The sequence below is a fragment of the Coturnix japonica genome, chromosome Z (assembly GCF_001577835.2).
Source record: "Coturnix japonica isolate 7356 chromosome Z, Coturnix japonica 2.1, whole genome shotgun sequence".
NCBI classification, from domain to species: domain Eukaryota; kingdom Metazoa; phylum Chordata; class Aves; order Galliformes; family Phasianidae; genus Coturnix; species Coturnix japonica.
The window spans coordinates 47,448,010-47,464,908 of record NC_029547.1 but is presented as its reverse complement, the minus strand read 5'-3'; the positions used below and the strand labels follow the sequence as shown (position 1 = coordinate 47,464,908).

General features: G+C 40.4%; 2 protein-coding genes across 18 annotated transcripts in view; one reads left to right on the top strand and one right to left on the bottom strand.

Annotated features, from left to right (window-relative positions):
• Positions 1-16,899, top strand: part of IDUA (alpha-L-iduronidase) — a 48,272-nt gene that overhangs the window by 21,174 nt on the left and 10,199 nt on the right. For 2 of the 4 annotated variants that reach the window (XM_015849569.2, XM_032441188.1), the window contains exons 3-7: positions 13,501-13,583; positions 13,959-14,066; positions 14,809-14,904; positions 15,436-15,638; positions 15,885-16,064. In XM_015849569.2, the coding sequence (XP_015705055.1) occupies positions 13,501-13,583; positions 13,959-14,066; positions 14,809-14,904; positions 15,436-15,638; positions 15,885-16,064 (670 nt within the window). Of the gene's footprint in view, positions 1-10,440; positions 12,989-13,500; positions 13,584-13,958; positions 14,067-14,808; positions 14,905-15,435; positions 15,639-15,884; positions 16,065-16,899 lie in introns of those variants that run through there. The other 2 variants (XM_015849571.2, XM_015849572.2) reach the window with 2 other exon arrangements.
• The window catches only part of SLC26A1 (solute carrier family 26 member 1), a 38,199-nt gene that overhangs the window by 14,036 nt on the left and 7,264 nt on the right, over positions 1-16,899 (bottom strand). For 3 of the 14 annotated variants that reach the window (XM_032441181.1, XM_032441183.1, XM_032441187.1), the window contains exons 1-2: positions 6,153-6,256; positions 3,767-3,849 (exon numbers count right to left, since the gene is read on the bottom strand). Coding sequence is in view for 6 of the 14 variants with exons in the window: in XM_032441177.1 (XP_032297068.1) it covers positions 3,767-3,849; positions 10,124-10,217 (177 nt within the window). In the remaining 8 variants the exon portion in view is untranslated. Of the gene's footprint in view, positions 1-3,766; positions 3,850-5,405; positions 5,491-6,152; positions 6,257-8,572; positions 8,687-10,123; positions 10,247-16,899 lie in introns of those variants that run through there. The other 11 variants (XM_015849561.2, XM_015849560.2, XM_032441186.1 and 8 more) reach the window with 8 other exon arrangements.

Below are 16,899 nucleotides of genomic sequence, written 5' to 3'. Positions count from 1 at the left end.
CTATTACTTGATCTAGCAGGTGGCAACCCTGCCTGTGGCAGAATGGTTGCAACTTGTTGATCCTTGAGGTCCCCTCCAGTCCAAGTTGTTCTATGATTCTGTGATAAGGTTGTATGAAGTTCCTCTCTTACCTTAGCTGTTACTTGGTGCAGACCTGTCCAAATAACCAATAATCATGCATCTCCTAACTTTAATCAGTGTTTAATGGTTACTAGGCAGTGTAGTTTAACTGATGGGGCACAAGGCCATGACTCACAGGAACTACATTTTAAACTTGCCATTCGAGCCACTGAATTTTCAGTTTTCCTGTCAGAAATTGTGCTGGGCTACAAGCTAAAGGGTGAGGAGATGTGTGTGTTTCTCAAACGAGAGAACAGGTGCAATTGATTGTGTTAAGAATCTGAAATGTTAAACTTGAAATAATTTGTGTTTCTAGGTAAGCAAACGTGATTACTCCTTCGCTGCCAGCAGAGGGAGTGGTTTCTGGGGTACAGTATACAAACTTGTCTACAAAGGGTCAGGTTCCAACAAAGCCTTTTATTCCTGAGCAAGAAGTTGTTTTCTTTTCATTAAGAGTAAAAAAGGAAATACTAAAATGAAGGAAATGAGAAGTCACAACTCCCCCATGAGAGTGGAGTGGAAAGAGAAGCACATTTCTGTGTTATTAAATGTCACAAATTCCAAAAACCAGTGGCTGTTTCCAAGAACTCAGACTTCCTTATAGTAGTTGGGGCACTCATAAAAAGCTCAGGAAGTTCATGTAGGTCTTAACAAAATCCTCTGTTTTATCTCTTTCCTATAGAAAGTCTTATCAAGCATTGCTTGAACAAGTTACAGTCATGACAAGCAACAGTCATGGCATGTCTCTTTGCCTTTCCAAAGGTGGTTTCTAGAATATATTCTACCTATAAGAGGGAAGCAATAGCATGCTTAATGTGTAATGACTTTTGCACACACTGTAGGTGCTAAGGCAGTGTGTCTCTTCAATATAAACTACGATAGAACAGAAAGTGGCTTCATTGCTTCTGTTTGTTTCTTTTCAGGCTTGTGGTAGTTATTTCCGAACATAAAGCAATCTGAATCAAACCCAGTCTTTCAAATCTATCCTTTCACCTATTTTGGTACCTGTTTCTTGGAACCAAGGCTTATATTCTCAAACAACCTCTTAAGTTGTGAATGCCATGTTCTTTATGGAATCATAGAATTCCTGCGGTTGGAAAAGATCTCCAAGACCATCCAGTCCAACTATTCACCTGCTAGCAATATAACTGAACTTGTACCTCACTAACACATCAAAATGTTTCTTGAACACCTCTGGGGACAGTGACTCTACCGCCTCCCTGGGCAGCCCATTCTAGTGCCTAACCACACATTCTGAGAATAAATTTTTTCCTAATATCCAACTCAAACCTTTCCTGGCTTGACTTGAGGCTATTCCCTCTTGTCCTTTTTCCTATTACCTGGAAGAAGATGTTGATCCCCTCTTGGCCACAGCTTCCTTTCAGGCAATCGTAGAGATCTATAAGGTCACCCTCAAGCCTTCTCTTCTCCAGACTAAACAATCCCAGTTCCCTCAGCTGCTCCTCCTATAACTCGTACTCCACACTCCTCACCTGCTTCATTGCCTTTATCTGGACATGCTACAGGGCCTTACTGTCTTTCTTGTAGTGAGGGGCCCAAAACTGAACTCAGTACTTGAGGTGCAGCCTCACCAGAGTTGAGTACAGGGGCTTGATCACTTCCCCGCTCCTTCTGGCTGCACTATTTCAGATACAAGCCAGGATGTCATTGGCTTTCTTGGTCTACACCCCCAAGTGTATTTCTTCCACACAGTGTTACAGATATTCTGCCCCAACCCTGTAGTAGCAATGCGTAAGGTTGTTCTGACCAAAGTGCAGGACCTGGCACTTGGTCTTGTTGAAATTCATCCCATTGGCTTCAGCCCAGCTATCCACCAGACCCAGATCCTTCTGAGGGGCCTTCCTAGCCCCAGGCAAATTAACCCTTCCTCCCAGTGTGGTGTAATCTTCAAACTTACTCAGGATGCACTCAGTCCCCTCATTTAGGTCATCAGTGAATATATTAAACAGGACAGGCCCCAGTGCTGACCCCTGGGAATCATCAGTCATGAAACAAAATGACCAACAAAACTTGCTTACTCTATTTTCCTTTACAGTGTGTTTCCAATGCGATCATTTTTTGCAGTACTGGAAAATGCAAATTAGTTGGGTTCTCTCCCACTTAAAATTTTTTTAAATAGACCTCTCTGCACTTCATTCTGACAGCACCTTTCCCAGACATTTAAGAGTACTACAGAGCATATATTTATTGGTTGATCCCTGATAGTCAGTTGTAACTTTCTAACTTTGTTTTCATAAAATTCTGGATGGATAGAATGGTTTAGGTTGGAACAAACCTTAAAGATCATCTAGTTCCAGTCCTTCTGCCTTGGGCAGAAGGGGCCCATCTCACTAGACCACATTGCTTTAAGTCTCATCCAACTTCAAGGGACATGCCTTCCACAGCTTCTCTGGGCAACACATTCCAGTTTCTCACCACCCTCTTATTAAATAATTTCTTCTGATGTCTAAACTAAACCTGCCCTCTTATAGCTTAAAACCATTACCCCTTGTCTTTTCATTACACTCACTGATGTATTCTTCCCCATCTTTCCTGTGGGCCATGTTCAGGTACTGGAAGGCCACTATAAGGTCTTCCCAGCGCCATCTCATCTCTATGCTGAACAACCCCAACTTCTTCAGCCTGTGTTCATGGGTGTGTTGTTGGAAGAATGATCATTTGCAGGGTGCCTGGAGTTGCAGTACTGTCTGTGAGTTCCACTGGTTGCCCAAACATCTCAATGAAGGATAAACTACAGATCCTCCGAGTATTCAAGAGTAACTGTTTGAAGTTCAGACCATGACTAATAATAAATACAATAAAATGTCAAGAATGTTCTTTTCAAAGTTCAGGGGCAACTTGAACTTTGCAATTCAAACTTAGGCCTAGAAATCAATCAAAACTGCAGACATTTGATTGTGATGTTACAGGAAAGATGAGAGCATTCACCACACAGTCCTTTCGTCAAGGTCCTCCAACACTTTCACAGTTAACATTTTTTGTAATTCTCTAAAAGAGCAGAATTAGAGGAAAACAGTTGAATGGAATTCTTTTGACAAAAGACGATGGAATCTTTGACAGACATATAGTGGAAGTTTAGCCCAGAACAATCTGTAAAAAACATTTCTACATCTTTCTGCCTGCTTCCACTCCCTCCTGCTCAACCCCCATAACCACCAGTATACCAGGATCTTGTAACAAGATAAGTATTAGGGAGGCCACCAAGTCTGCAGTCTATCCACAGAAGAAAATACAAGGACCAGAAACTAAATCCTTCCAACAGCATAGAATCTGTTAAATGAAAATTGCTGGCACATCTCCTGTGTTCCTGCAAGCATCACCTGGGAAAATTACAAATGCAGTGTTCCAGGACTTTTGAAAGCCCTTACCTTTTATGCCTAACATTTATTCTCTAGCTGTGGCAAGAGCAGGAAAAGTGCAGCTGAAAATGATGTGTATGTGGGAGTATATTATCAGTTAGGTTTTTTATTTCTTCTTGCTTTCTGTGGTCCCTAATGTCAGGACAAACTCTTAGATCAGTAAAGTTCAATGCAAACAAACATGTATCTGAATAAAACTAAACAAGACTGTTCTTTAATATGCATTATGCCCACAAAGAACATAAAGCCAGTTGCATAGCACTTACCAATGGCACAAAGCAGCTGCAGTAGATCCACAACAGATTTCTTATCAGTGCACAGTAGCACAGTTCCTCAGGAGCACAGCTTTCTACAAGGGTAGATTAGAAGTTGTGTTGTGATATAGATTGAATCTGTCCAATTGTATTACTCCAGTAGCATTTAAAGTGAGATAACACAAATAAATAGTAGCAGTATCTTTGTCCTGTAGATTGTAATTACAGGTAGAAGATAAGCATGAATATGTTAAACTACAGGGGCTGTTAATCTATGCCTTCTTACTCATCTCTGCTATTCTGTTTTAATACTATGTGGAGACCAAACAGAAGTATGGTCTGCTCTAACAGTTGCAAGGGCTTTGTATACTTGTTTTGTCAAGATAAAAAATAAACTATGTTAAATGCAGTTAAGGTAAGGCTGTGTGCAGAGCAGCCCTTAACACAGTGATGAGCTGTCCATGGTAATTAAACACTGGAAAAAGGATTTTCATGAAAATACATTATAGTGGAAGCTTGGCCACTGACTTTTATGTCCAGGAAGAATTTGCATACCTTCAGATGGCTTTTACTGTAAAATATGGATGACTTGTCTGCCTCGTAAACAAAACTGCAACAAGGTTCCAGAATTGATGCCCTTAGTAATGACTTTCAAGAATCTGCCTTAACATCTGAAAATTACTTTCAAAGATTTTGTTACTATCTCATTTAAAAACAACAGCAAAAAATATTGCAACCTCTCCCAACACTCAGCTTCTCTGAAACTATGTCATCTCTCCTGTGAGAAAGTTGTTTTCCAGACTGGGGGCTGTGATCTCCTTTTCACATTTTCATCCATAAGCAGGCAGAACTGTGAACTCTGTTTATTCATCAGTTCAGGATGAATGTTACTAGTGATACCTGTAAATTGTAGAAGCAGATTTACTATGGCAAGGATAGTTTTTAAGCAACAGTGAAACCTCTTCGTCTGTACATCACATTCATTTGTGATCTTGACTGGATATTCAAAAACCCTTTTTGGTATGCAAAGAAAACAGAGCACTTACTGCATTGTGAACTAAATTTTCATTTTTCATAAGCAAAGAAGATACTTATATTTTGAAAAGATTTTCCATATTACTGAAAGTTTTCAGGAGCATATAGAAAAAAAAAAGATTATACATGGAGCAAAGAAGACCATGTAGTGGAAAAACTATTAGTGATCATATATCACTACCCTATGCTATAATGCCAAAACAAGGTTCAGAGTAATGTTATCAGCTAAAAGTGTACTGAAAGCTATGAGTTTGTATGTTATTGAATAACTGTCTGCAACTGATTCTTTTTATCAAATTAATTATAAGAGGTATTGTTGTCTTTTGCATTTCAAGAGCCATAAAGTGACATGTCTGCTTTTTAAAGAGCTGCTCATTTAACAGATGTTAAAACATTTAAGTTTTGAAGTATTCAGAAACAACTCATCACAAAAACTCAGAAAAAATTAAGAGCAAGTCATATTCATACTGCCTTTTTACCATCGTAAGTTATTAAACATCAGTAAATTAGAAAGTGGACACAGTATCATTTATTTCTCACTTTGCAAGTAAATGATATATTCAGAATAGTTAGTTCTGTCTGTCCACAAACAAGGATTAACATACAAATTACATACCTGGAAGGACATCAGTCATGCATATGGGCATATCCAGCAGCATCTGGGCTTAGACACCATGTGCAGTCTGAACTTCAGCAAGACACTAGAGAAATACATCAGCTGATTGCTTGCTGAGTGTCTTTGGCACTTTAATGTTTAGTCCACGCTTTTGCTTTTCTGTAATTCTTTGTTATTGTTAGCACTTACTATGGAGTTAGTCTCCCTGCTCAACTCTCTAAAAGTTTGCTTATAGCTGACATCATTTAGAGTGCCATCAGCAAGGACGGTGTAAAAATATAGTAAACTTTCAACTGCTGGTAGTCATGTGCTAATGCAGAAGCAAAATCATTGCCATATATCAAACCCAGTCAGAAAGAAAGGTCTGCTTAAGAAACCCAGCAGTGTCTGAGCCTACCTTTCAAAGTGCCTTTAAACATGTAGCCAAGAATCAATAAAAAACTGGTCCCTTTTCTGGATTCTTGTTATTATTACAGTTTAATTCCCATTGCAGGTGAATGTAGACACAGCAGATCTCAGCAAGAGATCACAACATCTCACAGGAATAAATTATACAAGCCTAGATAATTTAATGGGATCTGTTCACATCTAGAGAGGCCAGGTTGCAAAATGCCTTTTGCTATGGCCTAAATTGCTATGAATTTGTAGCCTGTTTTCCCTTTTATGTCTTAAATTTGTTCCAAAAGGAGGGAGATGGGGGTTAGAGACACAACAGACTAACAGTATTTTCCTAACAAGCTAACTCACCTTGGCAAAGGAAGCTTCTGATGCTTTGTCTGCCTCTCTTTTTTTCTTCCCCCCACAACCAACATGCACATTGCTGAAGGAAGGACTGTGCTCACAAAAGCAGGCTGAGTAAGAAATAGGAAATCATAGGCCTCAATTAGCATCAGCTTGAAAGCATTCATTGTTTTCTTACATTTCTGTGCATGTGAGATTTAGCCAGGTCACAGATTTTGTAAGTTGCTTTGCAAGGTAAAGGTCAAATAATACTGATTTCAAAGAAGAAAGGAGCTAATTAAAATGCTCTATAAATGAAATACAAATTTGATTTTATATATTTCAAAATAAAAAGATTCAGCTGAATGCACAGCCTCCAGGCTGGCTTCTAGAAGAGGTAGTGAATTCCAATAAAAAAAGACGTGTTTTGCATGGATGAAGCCTGTTTGTTTCTAAGCCACAATGATTCATACCCGTCCTTCATTTTGTGCGTGCATCGTGCTGGTTGGTTGTGTGGATAGATTAACTGTGACAGGCTGTGACATCAGCAAGGGCTGGATGCTGCCTGGCTGTGCAGTTTGCGGTGTATCCTCCCTTCACTTACTGCTGGGCTGACTCATTCACCGTACAGGGAGAGTGAATTATGCTGAGTATAGACCCAGTTCTGTCCTCAGAGAGGCATAGCGTGGAATTGAGTCTTTGGCATTCTGCCTCTGTGTAGAAGCCTCCATGCAGAAGCTGTGCTGTAAGCAGGCAGATTTTAAGTCTGTGTTTACACAGATGATATAGCTGGGAAGCAAATGAAATTTGTATTAATGCTAACAAATAAAACTGGAAGTTACAAAATATGCCAGTTATTTAGCAGGGGTAAAGTAATATTTGGCCTTTCAGTTCGGAAAAATTGTCTAAATTAGGCTTTCTGGCCTGTAATGCCTTTGTGAAAAGCACAGATCATGTTTTGTTTAAGAACTGGTAGGAAGGAATAATTAACATTTGTGAACCTCCAAATGGTTGAGTGATCATGGTTATTTTGGGGTACAAGGATTTCACAGAAAAGGACTTCCATACATGTAATGATTGTATGAAATGAGATTGAGTAGAGCAAGGACATGGTAGAAGCAGTTCTACCTACTGTGAATGAGTACCATACTGCCGGATTCCACTGAGTTCAGAAGGGAGAGTGTTGTTTATTAGTAACCCAGGGGCCTGCTAATTTCATAGTTATTCATTAATGATCTTTGCTTAAACCTGAGGTATCAATTTAGTAGGTTTTTTTTTAGTTGGTGTTGATGAAACTCGGAGCAATAGCCACTGAAAAGGTGACCTCTGGAAAGGTGAATGCTCATGAAATACACTCTGCCCTTCTCTCTGAGATATCATTTCCATAATACTAACAGTCTCCTAGGACCTGCTTCTGAGGCCAGGAAATTTTAAAGTAATCAGCAGAAAAGGAATTAAATTTATACAGTTGGTGATTTTGGACCAAACAAGCTCTTTGTAACAGTCTGAACTTTATGCTGGCTCCATATCATTCCTCACAGCTGCCAAAAAACAGGGATGCAGATCCTTTTGTGTTGTAAGAGGGACTTAGTGAGCAGCAGGTTGGCCTCTTGGAAAAGGTAAACTTGCGTATGTATCCCCTCTATAGCTCTTGACTTTCATCTTGAAGATGCTGTGCCTGCAACTTATGTGATTTACTGTCGCTTCACAGCCTACTTTCCTGGCTAAAGAAGACACCTGCTTCTGAAGATTGGTCCTTCTGGAGAGCATTGTGGCAGTTAGAGGTTGAACTGACAGAGCTTATCGGTGCTTGTGCCTTCATTTTTCCAGTGAACATTTTCTAGAAGTTGTTTTTCTCTGTGCTTGTCAAAAGTAAGACTCAGAGCAGAAGGACGTTTTTTGTTTCATCAAATATGTTTTGTCTATTCTGGAGATTTGTGGTCTATTAAAATTGCATCAGGGATGCTAAAAATGCAGCAAGCAGTTCCTCTGGTTACTGTATCTAAGGATGCTCTTTGTAGTAGTCGCCTACAACAGTTGTTTACACTTTAGAGGTGGCACCTGATTACTGTGCATATTAAGTCATAAGAACAACAGTGCCTGCCCGGCACAGCCAAGAGCCACATCCTGGCACTATAGCCCAAAGGAGAGTTTGCTTGCATGAAGCAGTTTGCCAGGACACATAGTGATGTTCCAGCATACAGCTAAACACCTTTGTCAAACTAGTACTTGTATGTGACATGATCATAATCTCAGCTAACATGATAGCAACTTGCCTAGTATCTTGGGCCCCAATTTCAGTTATCTCTAGGTAATATAGAAATCCTCCTACAGATGAGACACTTTCTTTAGGTGGCTCCCTTGTGGGCTGCAGCTTTCAATTCTGAAGTCAGACAATGCCCCATGGAAAAATTATGTTTACTGTTAAGAGATTATTTGCACCTCACCTCTGCTTTCATCTTGTGCCCATTTTCTGTTTTTGTCTGCATCCACAATTAGACCACCAATCTTTTCCAACAGAAGTTTCCAGTGAAGATGTAAACAGGTTCTGCTGCTCTGAGACTCGTGTTAGCCACCACCACTAACCTGCTAGAAGAGAGCAACAGACAAGCAACAAGCAACAGACACATCTGGCCCTGCTGCTATTGCTGTTCTCAGGCACTGATGAAAGCAAGTTAAGCTTTTGACTTGTGTGGTGTTTATGTCCATCAGAAATGCTAAGGGAGGCTACACAAGTTGAGTGGAATGTCTGAATAAGAAATGCACTACTCTAATATGTAGGTATCTCCTGTTCATATTAATGCTAGGCCAGACAAAGTGCTCTTCATTAGAAGACCTCTGCTGATGGTTACCCCATATGCTGTCTTTCATGTCCTAAGCAGGTCTGTGATGTACCAATTGAGGTCAGCCACAGTATTTCCTCTTACAGAGAATTTTGTTCATTGACATTTGATAAAGTTACCTTCACATATTATCAGAGGTTCAATACCCAGCGGAAGATTACCTGGAACAGAAGCACACCCTGCCTGTGTATTTCTCGCTGTCTTTACAGATAAGATATTTGGTCCAATGTCTGTGTGCATGCTTGCTTTCTAAAGTCTTTTTCAGACTTTACTACTGTACCCCTGGGAAGGATCAACTTAGGACAAAAGAGAGAAAGATGCAACCTGCTGAGCAGAAGGAAGCTATAGCCATAGGCCAAGGAGCAGAAGCAACAGCTGTGCTAACTGAAGCAGATCTGGCTGTGAGCTAGATTGCAGACTTGCTAAAGCAAGCTTATCACTTCTGTGATGAGAGACTGAGTGAGTAAATGAGGAATAAGATGAAAGTGGAATGGATAAGATTCACAACATGAAGATCTTAAAAAATATTCATGGAATTAGAGAATCACAGAATGGTTTGGGTTGGAAGAGTCTTTAAATGTGCTGTGTGCAGGGTTGCCATTGACAAGATCAGGCTGTCCAAGGCCCCATTCAGCTTGGCCTTCAACACCCCTGGGGATGGGCACCTACAGTTCCAGGAGTGCATCAGGCAAACTGTGACCTAGTTGCTATTACTAAAACATGATGAGACCACTCTTATGACTGGAGTACTGTGATGGATGGTTACAAGCTCTTCAGAAGGGATAGACGAGGAAGGAAGGGTGCTGGTGTAGCCCTTTATATTAAAGACAGTTTTGATGTTGAAGAGTTTGGGGTTGGGAATGATAAAGTAATCTGTGGGTAAATGTCTGTGGGTAAGGATCAGGGAGATGTTGGCTGTAGGGGTAACATCTTGGTGGGGGAGTACTATAGACTGCCTAATCAGGATGAAGACATGGACAAGGCATTCTGTGAATAGCTTGTGGAAGTTGCACGGTTGCCAGCACTTGTTCTTATGGGAGACTTCAACTTCCCTGATACATGTATGGAATATAACACAGAGCAGGAGAAGCAGTCCAAGAGGTTTCTAGAGTGTGTGGAAGATTGCTTCCTTACACAGCTGGTACAAAAGCCTACCTGGGGTGGTGCCCTGGTAGACCTGCTCTTCAATAACACTGAAGGACTGGTAGGTGATGTGAAGGTTGGGGAATGTCTTGGGCATAGCGACCATGAAGTTGTAGAATTCTCTGTTCTTGGAGATGTCAGAAGGGTGACTAGTAAAACTGCTCTCTTGAACTTCCAGAGGGCAGACTTTGACCTGTTCAGGACACTTGTTGCAGGAGTCTCTTGGGAGTTGCTCCTTAAGGATAAAGAGATCCAGGAAGCCTGGATGCTCCTCAAGGTGGAAATCTTAAAGGCACAAGAACAGGCTGTCTCTGAGTGCTGTAAGGCGAGCTGTAGGGGAAGAAGAACAGTGTGGATGAATCAGGAACTGTTGTTGAGACTCTGGCAGAGAAAGAAAGTCTGTGTCCTCTGGAAGCAGGGACAGGCTACTTGGGGAGATTACAAGGAAGTTGCTAAGGTATGCAGAGAGGAAGTAAGGAAGGCAAAAGCCCAACTTGAACTCAGATTGGCCTCTACAGTAAAAGAGAATAAGAAATCCTTTTATAAATATATCAATGGTAAAAGAAGAACCAAGGAAAATGTCCATCCTTTATTTGATGCAGTGGGGAATGTGACCACTGAGGACAAAGAGAAGACTGAGGTCCTCAACATGTTCTTTACATCTGCCTTTAATAGGCAGATCAGTTATCCTCAGGACACTTTATGCCCTGATCTGGGATGGAAAGCAGAATATAGCCCGCAGACAGTTAAAGAGCTCCTCATCCATCTGTACTGTCACAAGTCCATGGGACTGGATGGGATCCCCCCTCAGGTGCTGAAGGAGCTGGCAGGGGTGATTGCCGAGCTCTTCTCTGCCATCTGCCAGTGTTCCTGGTTGTCTGTAGAGGTCTCAGTGGATTGGAGGCTTGCTGATGTGACAAGAAGGGCTGTAAGGAGGATCTGGGGAACTACAGGCCTGGGTGAGATCACACAGCATGTGCATGGCATCCAGGGGATCAGGCCAAGTCAGTGTTGGTTTGTGAAAGGCAGGTTTAGCTTGACCAACCTCATATTCTTCTACAACTGGGTGACCAGACTGGTAGATGAGGGAAAGGCTGTTGATATAATCTACCTAGACTTCAGCAAAGCCTTTGACACAGTCTCTATAGTATTCTCCTGGAGATAACTGAATGCCCGTGACCTGGACAGGTATACCCTTCTTTGAGTAAGGAACTGGCTAGAATTCATTCTAGCTATACTGCTATTTGCCCGTGTAAAAAGTCAATCTCCCAGCTGTTGATAAGCCCCCTTTAAGGCTACAGCGAGGTCTTCTTGAGCCTTCACTCCTCCAAGCTGAATAATCCCAGCTCCCTCAGCCTGTCTTCATAGGAGAGATGCTCCAGCCCTCTCTGATTGTCCTCATGGCCTCCCCTGGACCTGTTCTGACAGCTTTCCAGCTTTACATCTTCCTTGTGCCAGGGACCTGAATATACTACCCCAGATGGGGCCTCACAAAGGCAGAGCAGAGAGGGACTATCCCCTCCCTCTCTCTACTGGCTACCCCTCTTTTGATGCAGCCCTGGACATCATTGGCCTTCTGGGCTGCCACTTCGCACTGTTGGTTCAAGTACAGGTTTTTGTCTACCAAAATCCCACATCATTCTCCACAGGGCTGTTCTCAAAGAGTTTTCACACTCTGTAAGTGGGAAGAGAGAGAGAGAAAGCTTGAAGATCTGTAGGAGTTTGCAAGTTTATTATCAAAGACAATGCAGTCTTTTGACTGCTGAGTTGATCAGTTTTGATCTTGTCATTAGTGTCATAAAAATTTATTTGCTATCATGTCTTGTCAGCCTGACAGATGAGCCAATATTTATTATGCAGAATGTTTGGAAATGATAACGTCTTGTCTCAGTCGTGGCAGCCAGCATTGCTTCCAGACACCCCAAGACACGTAGTGATGCAGCTTAAATTTTATGTTTCTTGGTGATAAGTCATTAATTTGACACCTTACTAAGGGTAAGAACAAAGTCTGTGAAAGTGGCAATTGTACCACTCAAGTAAGTATTTTGTAAATAGCAGAATACTTTGTAATCTATTTGCAAGGATGAAATGATTCTTGTAAAGTGGCAGGCCAGGCAAAGGAATTAAAACATGCTTCTACACTTAAACACACAGTACAGTGTATAATTTACTGCTTCCTCTGCTATGGCTGGCATTGGCATTCTGTTTTAAGTGCTTAACCTAGCGGAGGAAGGAGGAAAAAAATAGATGTGTTGAGATCTTAAGGATACACGTATAGGATAGAGGGCTGTGTTTATACTTCTGTGTTTTCATATAGTACTATGTTGCTGTTAGACTGCTGTTAGAAAGAACTTTTGTTCTTCTGCTATTATTTGTGTGGCATTATTAAGTATTTACAAGACAGTAGAGTTAATCATTTCTATGCTCGCTGAATGTAAGTATGCAAGTAAGCAAATATTTCAATAGAACACAGGGTATAACTGGAAATAGTTAATGGATCTGTGGGAGCAAAACTACATTCGGCAGCAAAATATTTGTCTTTGAACTTTGGAATGGGACTGACAGACTTCTTTTTTTTTTTTTTTTTTTTTTAAATGTCTGTCTGAAAGAAAAAAAACAAACCCAAACTGAAAAAAACAACCACTTTACTAAGTCCAGCAGTAACTTCAGAAATGCTCTATGGGCACTAAAGTAAGTAGTAAAATAAATCTGCCTGCCATTTGCTTAGTTATTTCATCATTCTGCTACATTGTTTGACTTTGGTAGGAACAGCAAACCTGTAGTTTGCTACACAACAACAAGTAGTTGCAGACACAACAGTGTCTGTCATGGTGGCCGGGCATACCCTGAAAGAGAACAGCTGGCCTCAGGTCTCTGGTAAGAATGTGACCTCCTGGGACTATAAGTATGTACTTGGTTGTATCACAGATGGAGTTAGTATGGTAAATACGGCTTGGATTATGTTTTTTCTTTTTTCTTTTTTTTTTTCTTTTTTTTTTTTTGTTTGTTTGTTTGGGTTTGTTGTTTTTTTTTTTTTTTTTGCCTAATCTGTTTTGCTCCGCAGGTGGTAGAAATGCACTTCAGAAAAAAATTTAGAGAAACTAACACTAAGCGCTCAAAACCCAACAAGCATCCTTTGCATTACATTGCTTTTGTTGCTGCTGCTGAAGTAGGAAAAGGGCATGTGTTGGACAAGAAAAATGGCTTGCTTGTGCTGAACACCCCTCAGAGGAAGGAAATCAGTGTACAGTTCTAAGAACCCTAGTTATGTGTGGATTTTGACAGCCAAAAGAAAGCAGGCATCTGACTCATTATCTGCAACCAAGTACAACAGCATTTACGTTTAACTACTTTATTAATCTTTTTTTTTTTTTTTTTTTTTTTTCCAGAATGGTCAATGAGAAACTTTATTACAATTTTACTGCCTTGGATAACCTTATGGATCGTCTGTGGGAAAATAAGCTTATTCCAGGTAAGAGCAGCTCCCTACCTCCAGAACTTGCCCCCTAAAGGGGCCATAGAAGCAGGTTCTCAAGGTACAGTATCCCCTGAATTTCTGCAGATATCCACTGTCTAAAGTTCCCCCTCTGCACCAGATTTATGATGGTAAGCATTTATTTTGGTTACTGTTGTCATCAGCAAGGAACAAATGTGAGCAAACTCAAATCTGAAATATTCCCAGAGAAAACATGTAGATACAGGAAAGAAAGACAACTTATTGATGTTTCTTCATTATCTTTGCTTCTTCACTAATGAGTTTGCTTCAAATAATACAATAACCCTTTCACTAATTAAAAGGGGATAATGTTAAAAATGAAAAGAACCTCATATTTTGTGTCTGTTTTAGGATTTGAATTGATGGGGAATCCATCAGGATATTTTCTAAATTTTGAAGATAAAGGGCAAGTAATAAGATGGAGGAACTTAGTTACACTTCTGGCCAACAGATACATAGGTAAGTTCCAAAAAAAATGGAACAGCCCTATTACTTATTGTACTGTAGTCCTTTTTAGCTACCTCACAATGTTTCATAGTTTCATAGTTTCGTGCGGGTTGGAAGGGACCTTAGAGATCATCGAGTCCAACCCCCGGGATTCGAGTCTCCTGTGTAGCAGAGCGTCACTGCTACCACTTGCGCCACAGGGCATGTTCTGTGGCTTGTTAGAGTTTCTTGATGATACATTTCAGCACTGAACAGGAAAATATGCATATCAGAATAGCAAATGGGACAGTAGCCCCATTTAACTTATCCACAGCCAAGAGCCATAATGTACAGTGTGTGGTCTGGGTAGCCCATTTGGCCTACCTGTGAGGACTGAATTTTAATTTGTATTGCTTGTGCTAGGGCATGATAGCCTGAATACATACTACATGGCAGCTTTAAGAATTTCTAATGCATCAGATGCTTTAGTCTAGGCCTCATGCAGTCAATGTGTGTTGACAACAAAGCTATTACCCACATCACCTCAAGTCTGCAGTCTTGTGCTGGTGGTCTTTTCATTTCTCCACTATTGTTATACCCAAGATGAAAGATCATTTTGAAATTACCAAAATTGCATTTTTATGATTATTAAAAAGAGATAATTTACACCCTGTTGTATCTCTGGGTGTATACCTTAACACACAGCACATGACTAGCTGATAGGATTACCTGTACATGCACTGCAACTCACTGATAAATGAGGCCTCTTGCGCAGATAGATACGGATTGGAGCATGTTGCTAAATGGAATTTTGAAACTTGGAATGAACCAGATCACCATGACTTTGACAATGTGTCTATGACAGTGAAAGGTAAGCACATTTTTGAGCACTTACTAGTGTAGTAATGTTAGAAGAGTTTGTGTGGTATGTGTGTTGAATGGGGAACAGTGAAGAAGGAGAAATGCTGTTGAATGAATAAAATAGATCTGAGAGTTAAGCATGAAAAAAGTATCTAATCTTTTATGCTACAGCCATGTTACTGACTACAATAATGACACTGTCCCTTGCTTGAATATCAGTATAAGTACAGGGATAGCAGAATAGGGAAAACAGAACACAAATTACACTCTTAAGACCATTGATTGGTTATAAAATAAGTTTACAGGAGGTAACAGGATGCAGTAAGAGGAAAGTAATTCATTGTCGGATATGTGCTTTAGGACCCTGAACTCACAAGACCTTAGGAAGAACCTTGTGAATGCAGTGGAGGCTTTAATGTATTCTCATATTATCAGTCCAAATAAATGCAATAATAGAGTAATAGAGTAAAAGAGTTATCTTTAGTTTTAGATCAAGATTCTGAATTATCTCTGTTGTTATGTGGATCTGCTTGGACTTCAGGGTTTCTCAACTATTATGATGCTTGCTCAGAAGGATTAAGAGCAGCTAGTACTCTGCTAAAATTTGGAGGACCTGGGGACTCCTTCCACCCCTTTCCCAAGTCACCCATATGCTGGAGTCTTTTGTATCACTGCTACAATGGAACCAACTTTTTCACAAGAGAGACTGGTGTAAGGTTGGACTACATCTCTCTTCATAAGAAGGTTAGTCCAGGACTTCAATTTAAAGCTATTTTTAAGCAATTCAGTCTAAGTTATGTCTTATTCTGGTTTATGATGTTGGTTTCCTTGTGAGTGTGCAGCCTATGGCAGGAAATACAATTATTTGTTCTAAAGAAACTTTCAGGAAGAATGTATACCCAGGAATATATTTTCAAAATGTGTTGGTGCATCTCTGTGGTTACTACTATTTGCTCACTTTTACTAAGAATATATGAAATATTGTTGCAGGGAGGTGGGCGTTCTCTCTACATCTTGCAACAAGAAGTGGAAGCAGTTGACCAAATTCAGAAGTTATTTCCAAATTTTGCTTCCATTCCCATATACAATGATGAAGCAGATCCAATGGTTGGATGGTCTGTTCCACAACTGTGGCGAGCTGATGTGACATATGCAGCTATGGTTGTAAAGGTAACTCAGTTCATTGACGGTCTTGTCATAGTAGAGTCTTGAAGCATTAATGCAATTGTAAAAGTAGACCATTTTGCAACAGTATTCGGTTTTTAATTTTTATTGTTAATATTTTAATATTAATAATGGAGACGAGAAAATTCAGATATAGCAGGTGTTCCCCTGAATTCTTTGTTCCCAGTAGCTTTATTTAATTTATATTAAATTTATTCATCTTCCCTTAAGAAAGACAGCTGGCATCTAGCCTTCCACATGTTGGAGAATGTGCTGGATATTGTGTACAGTCCCCCAGTTAGATTCACCTGTAAGACTACCCATTCTCTCTCTGTGTAACACTGCTATTGCCACCTCCCTTCTGTGGGTTGTTATTTTCCAGCCTCTTCACAAGTTCATCTTATCAAGGGACATCAAGTATAATTAAGAAGTAAATTGATTTCTAAGCACAGGCCTGTTCTTTGGCTTTGCATAATGACTCCATACATATGGTCTTATTAATTAATGCTAGTCATTACTGCTCGTGCTTGGAAAAGCAGAAGTAGAAGAGAATGTTCAGCATGCCCTTGCAGGATCTGTATTCTGTACCCAGAGCAAGCTCAGCTTTCGCCCCTACATAGCAACAGTTACTGCTGTGTGTTGTTTTGAGAGCCACTATCTCCTATAGCAAATATGGCACCATGCGTTTCACCTGGGAACGGGATACATCTATTCACCTGCACCTCTGGGACAAGGGCTACAACCTCCTTCAGCCTGCATGCAGAAGTCTTCTCCAAAGCAGCAAGTCACTGCCTGAATTGCAGAGAATTCATTAGAGCAAACAGCAATGTTTCCAGTCACA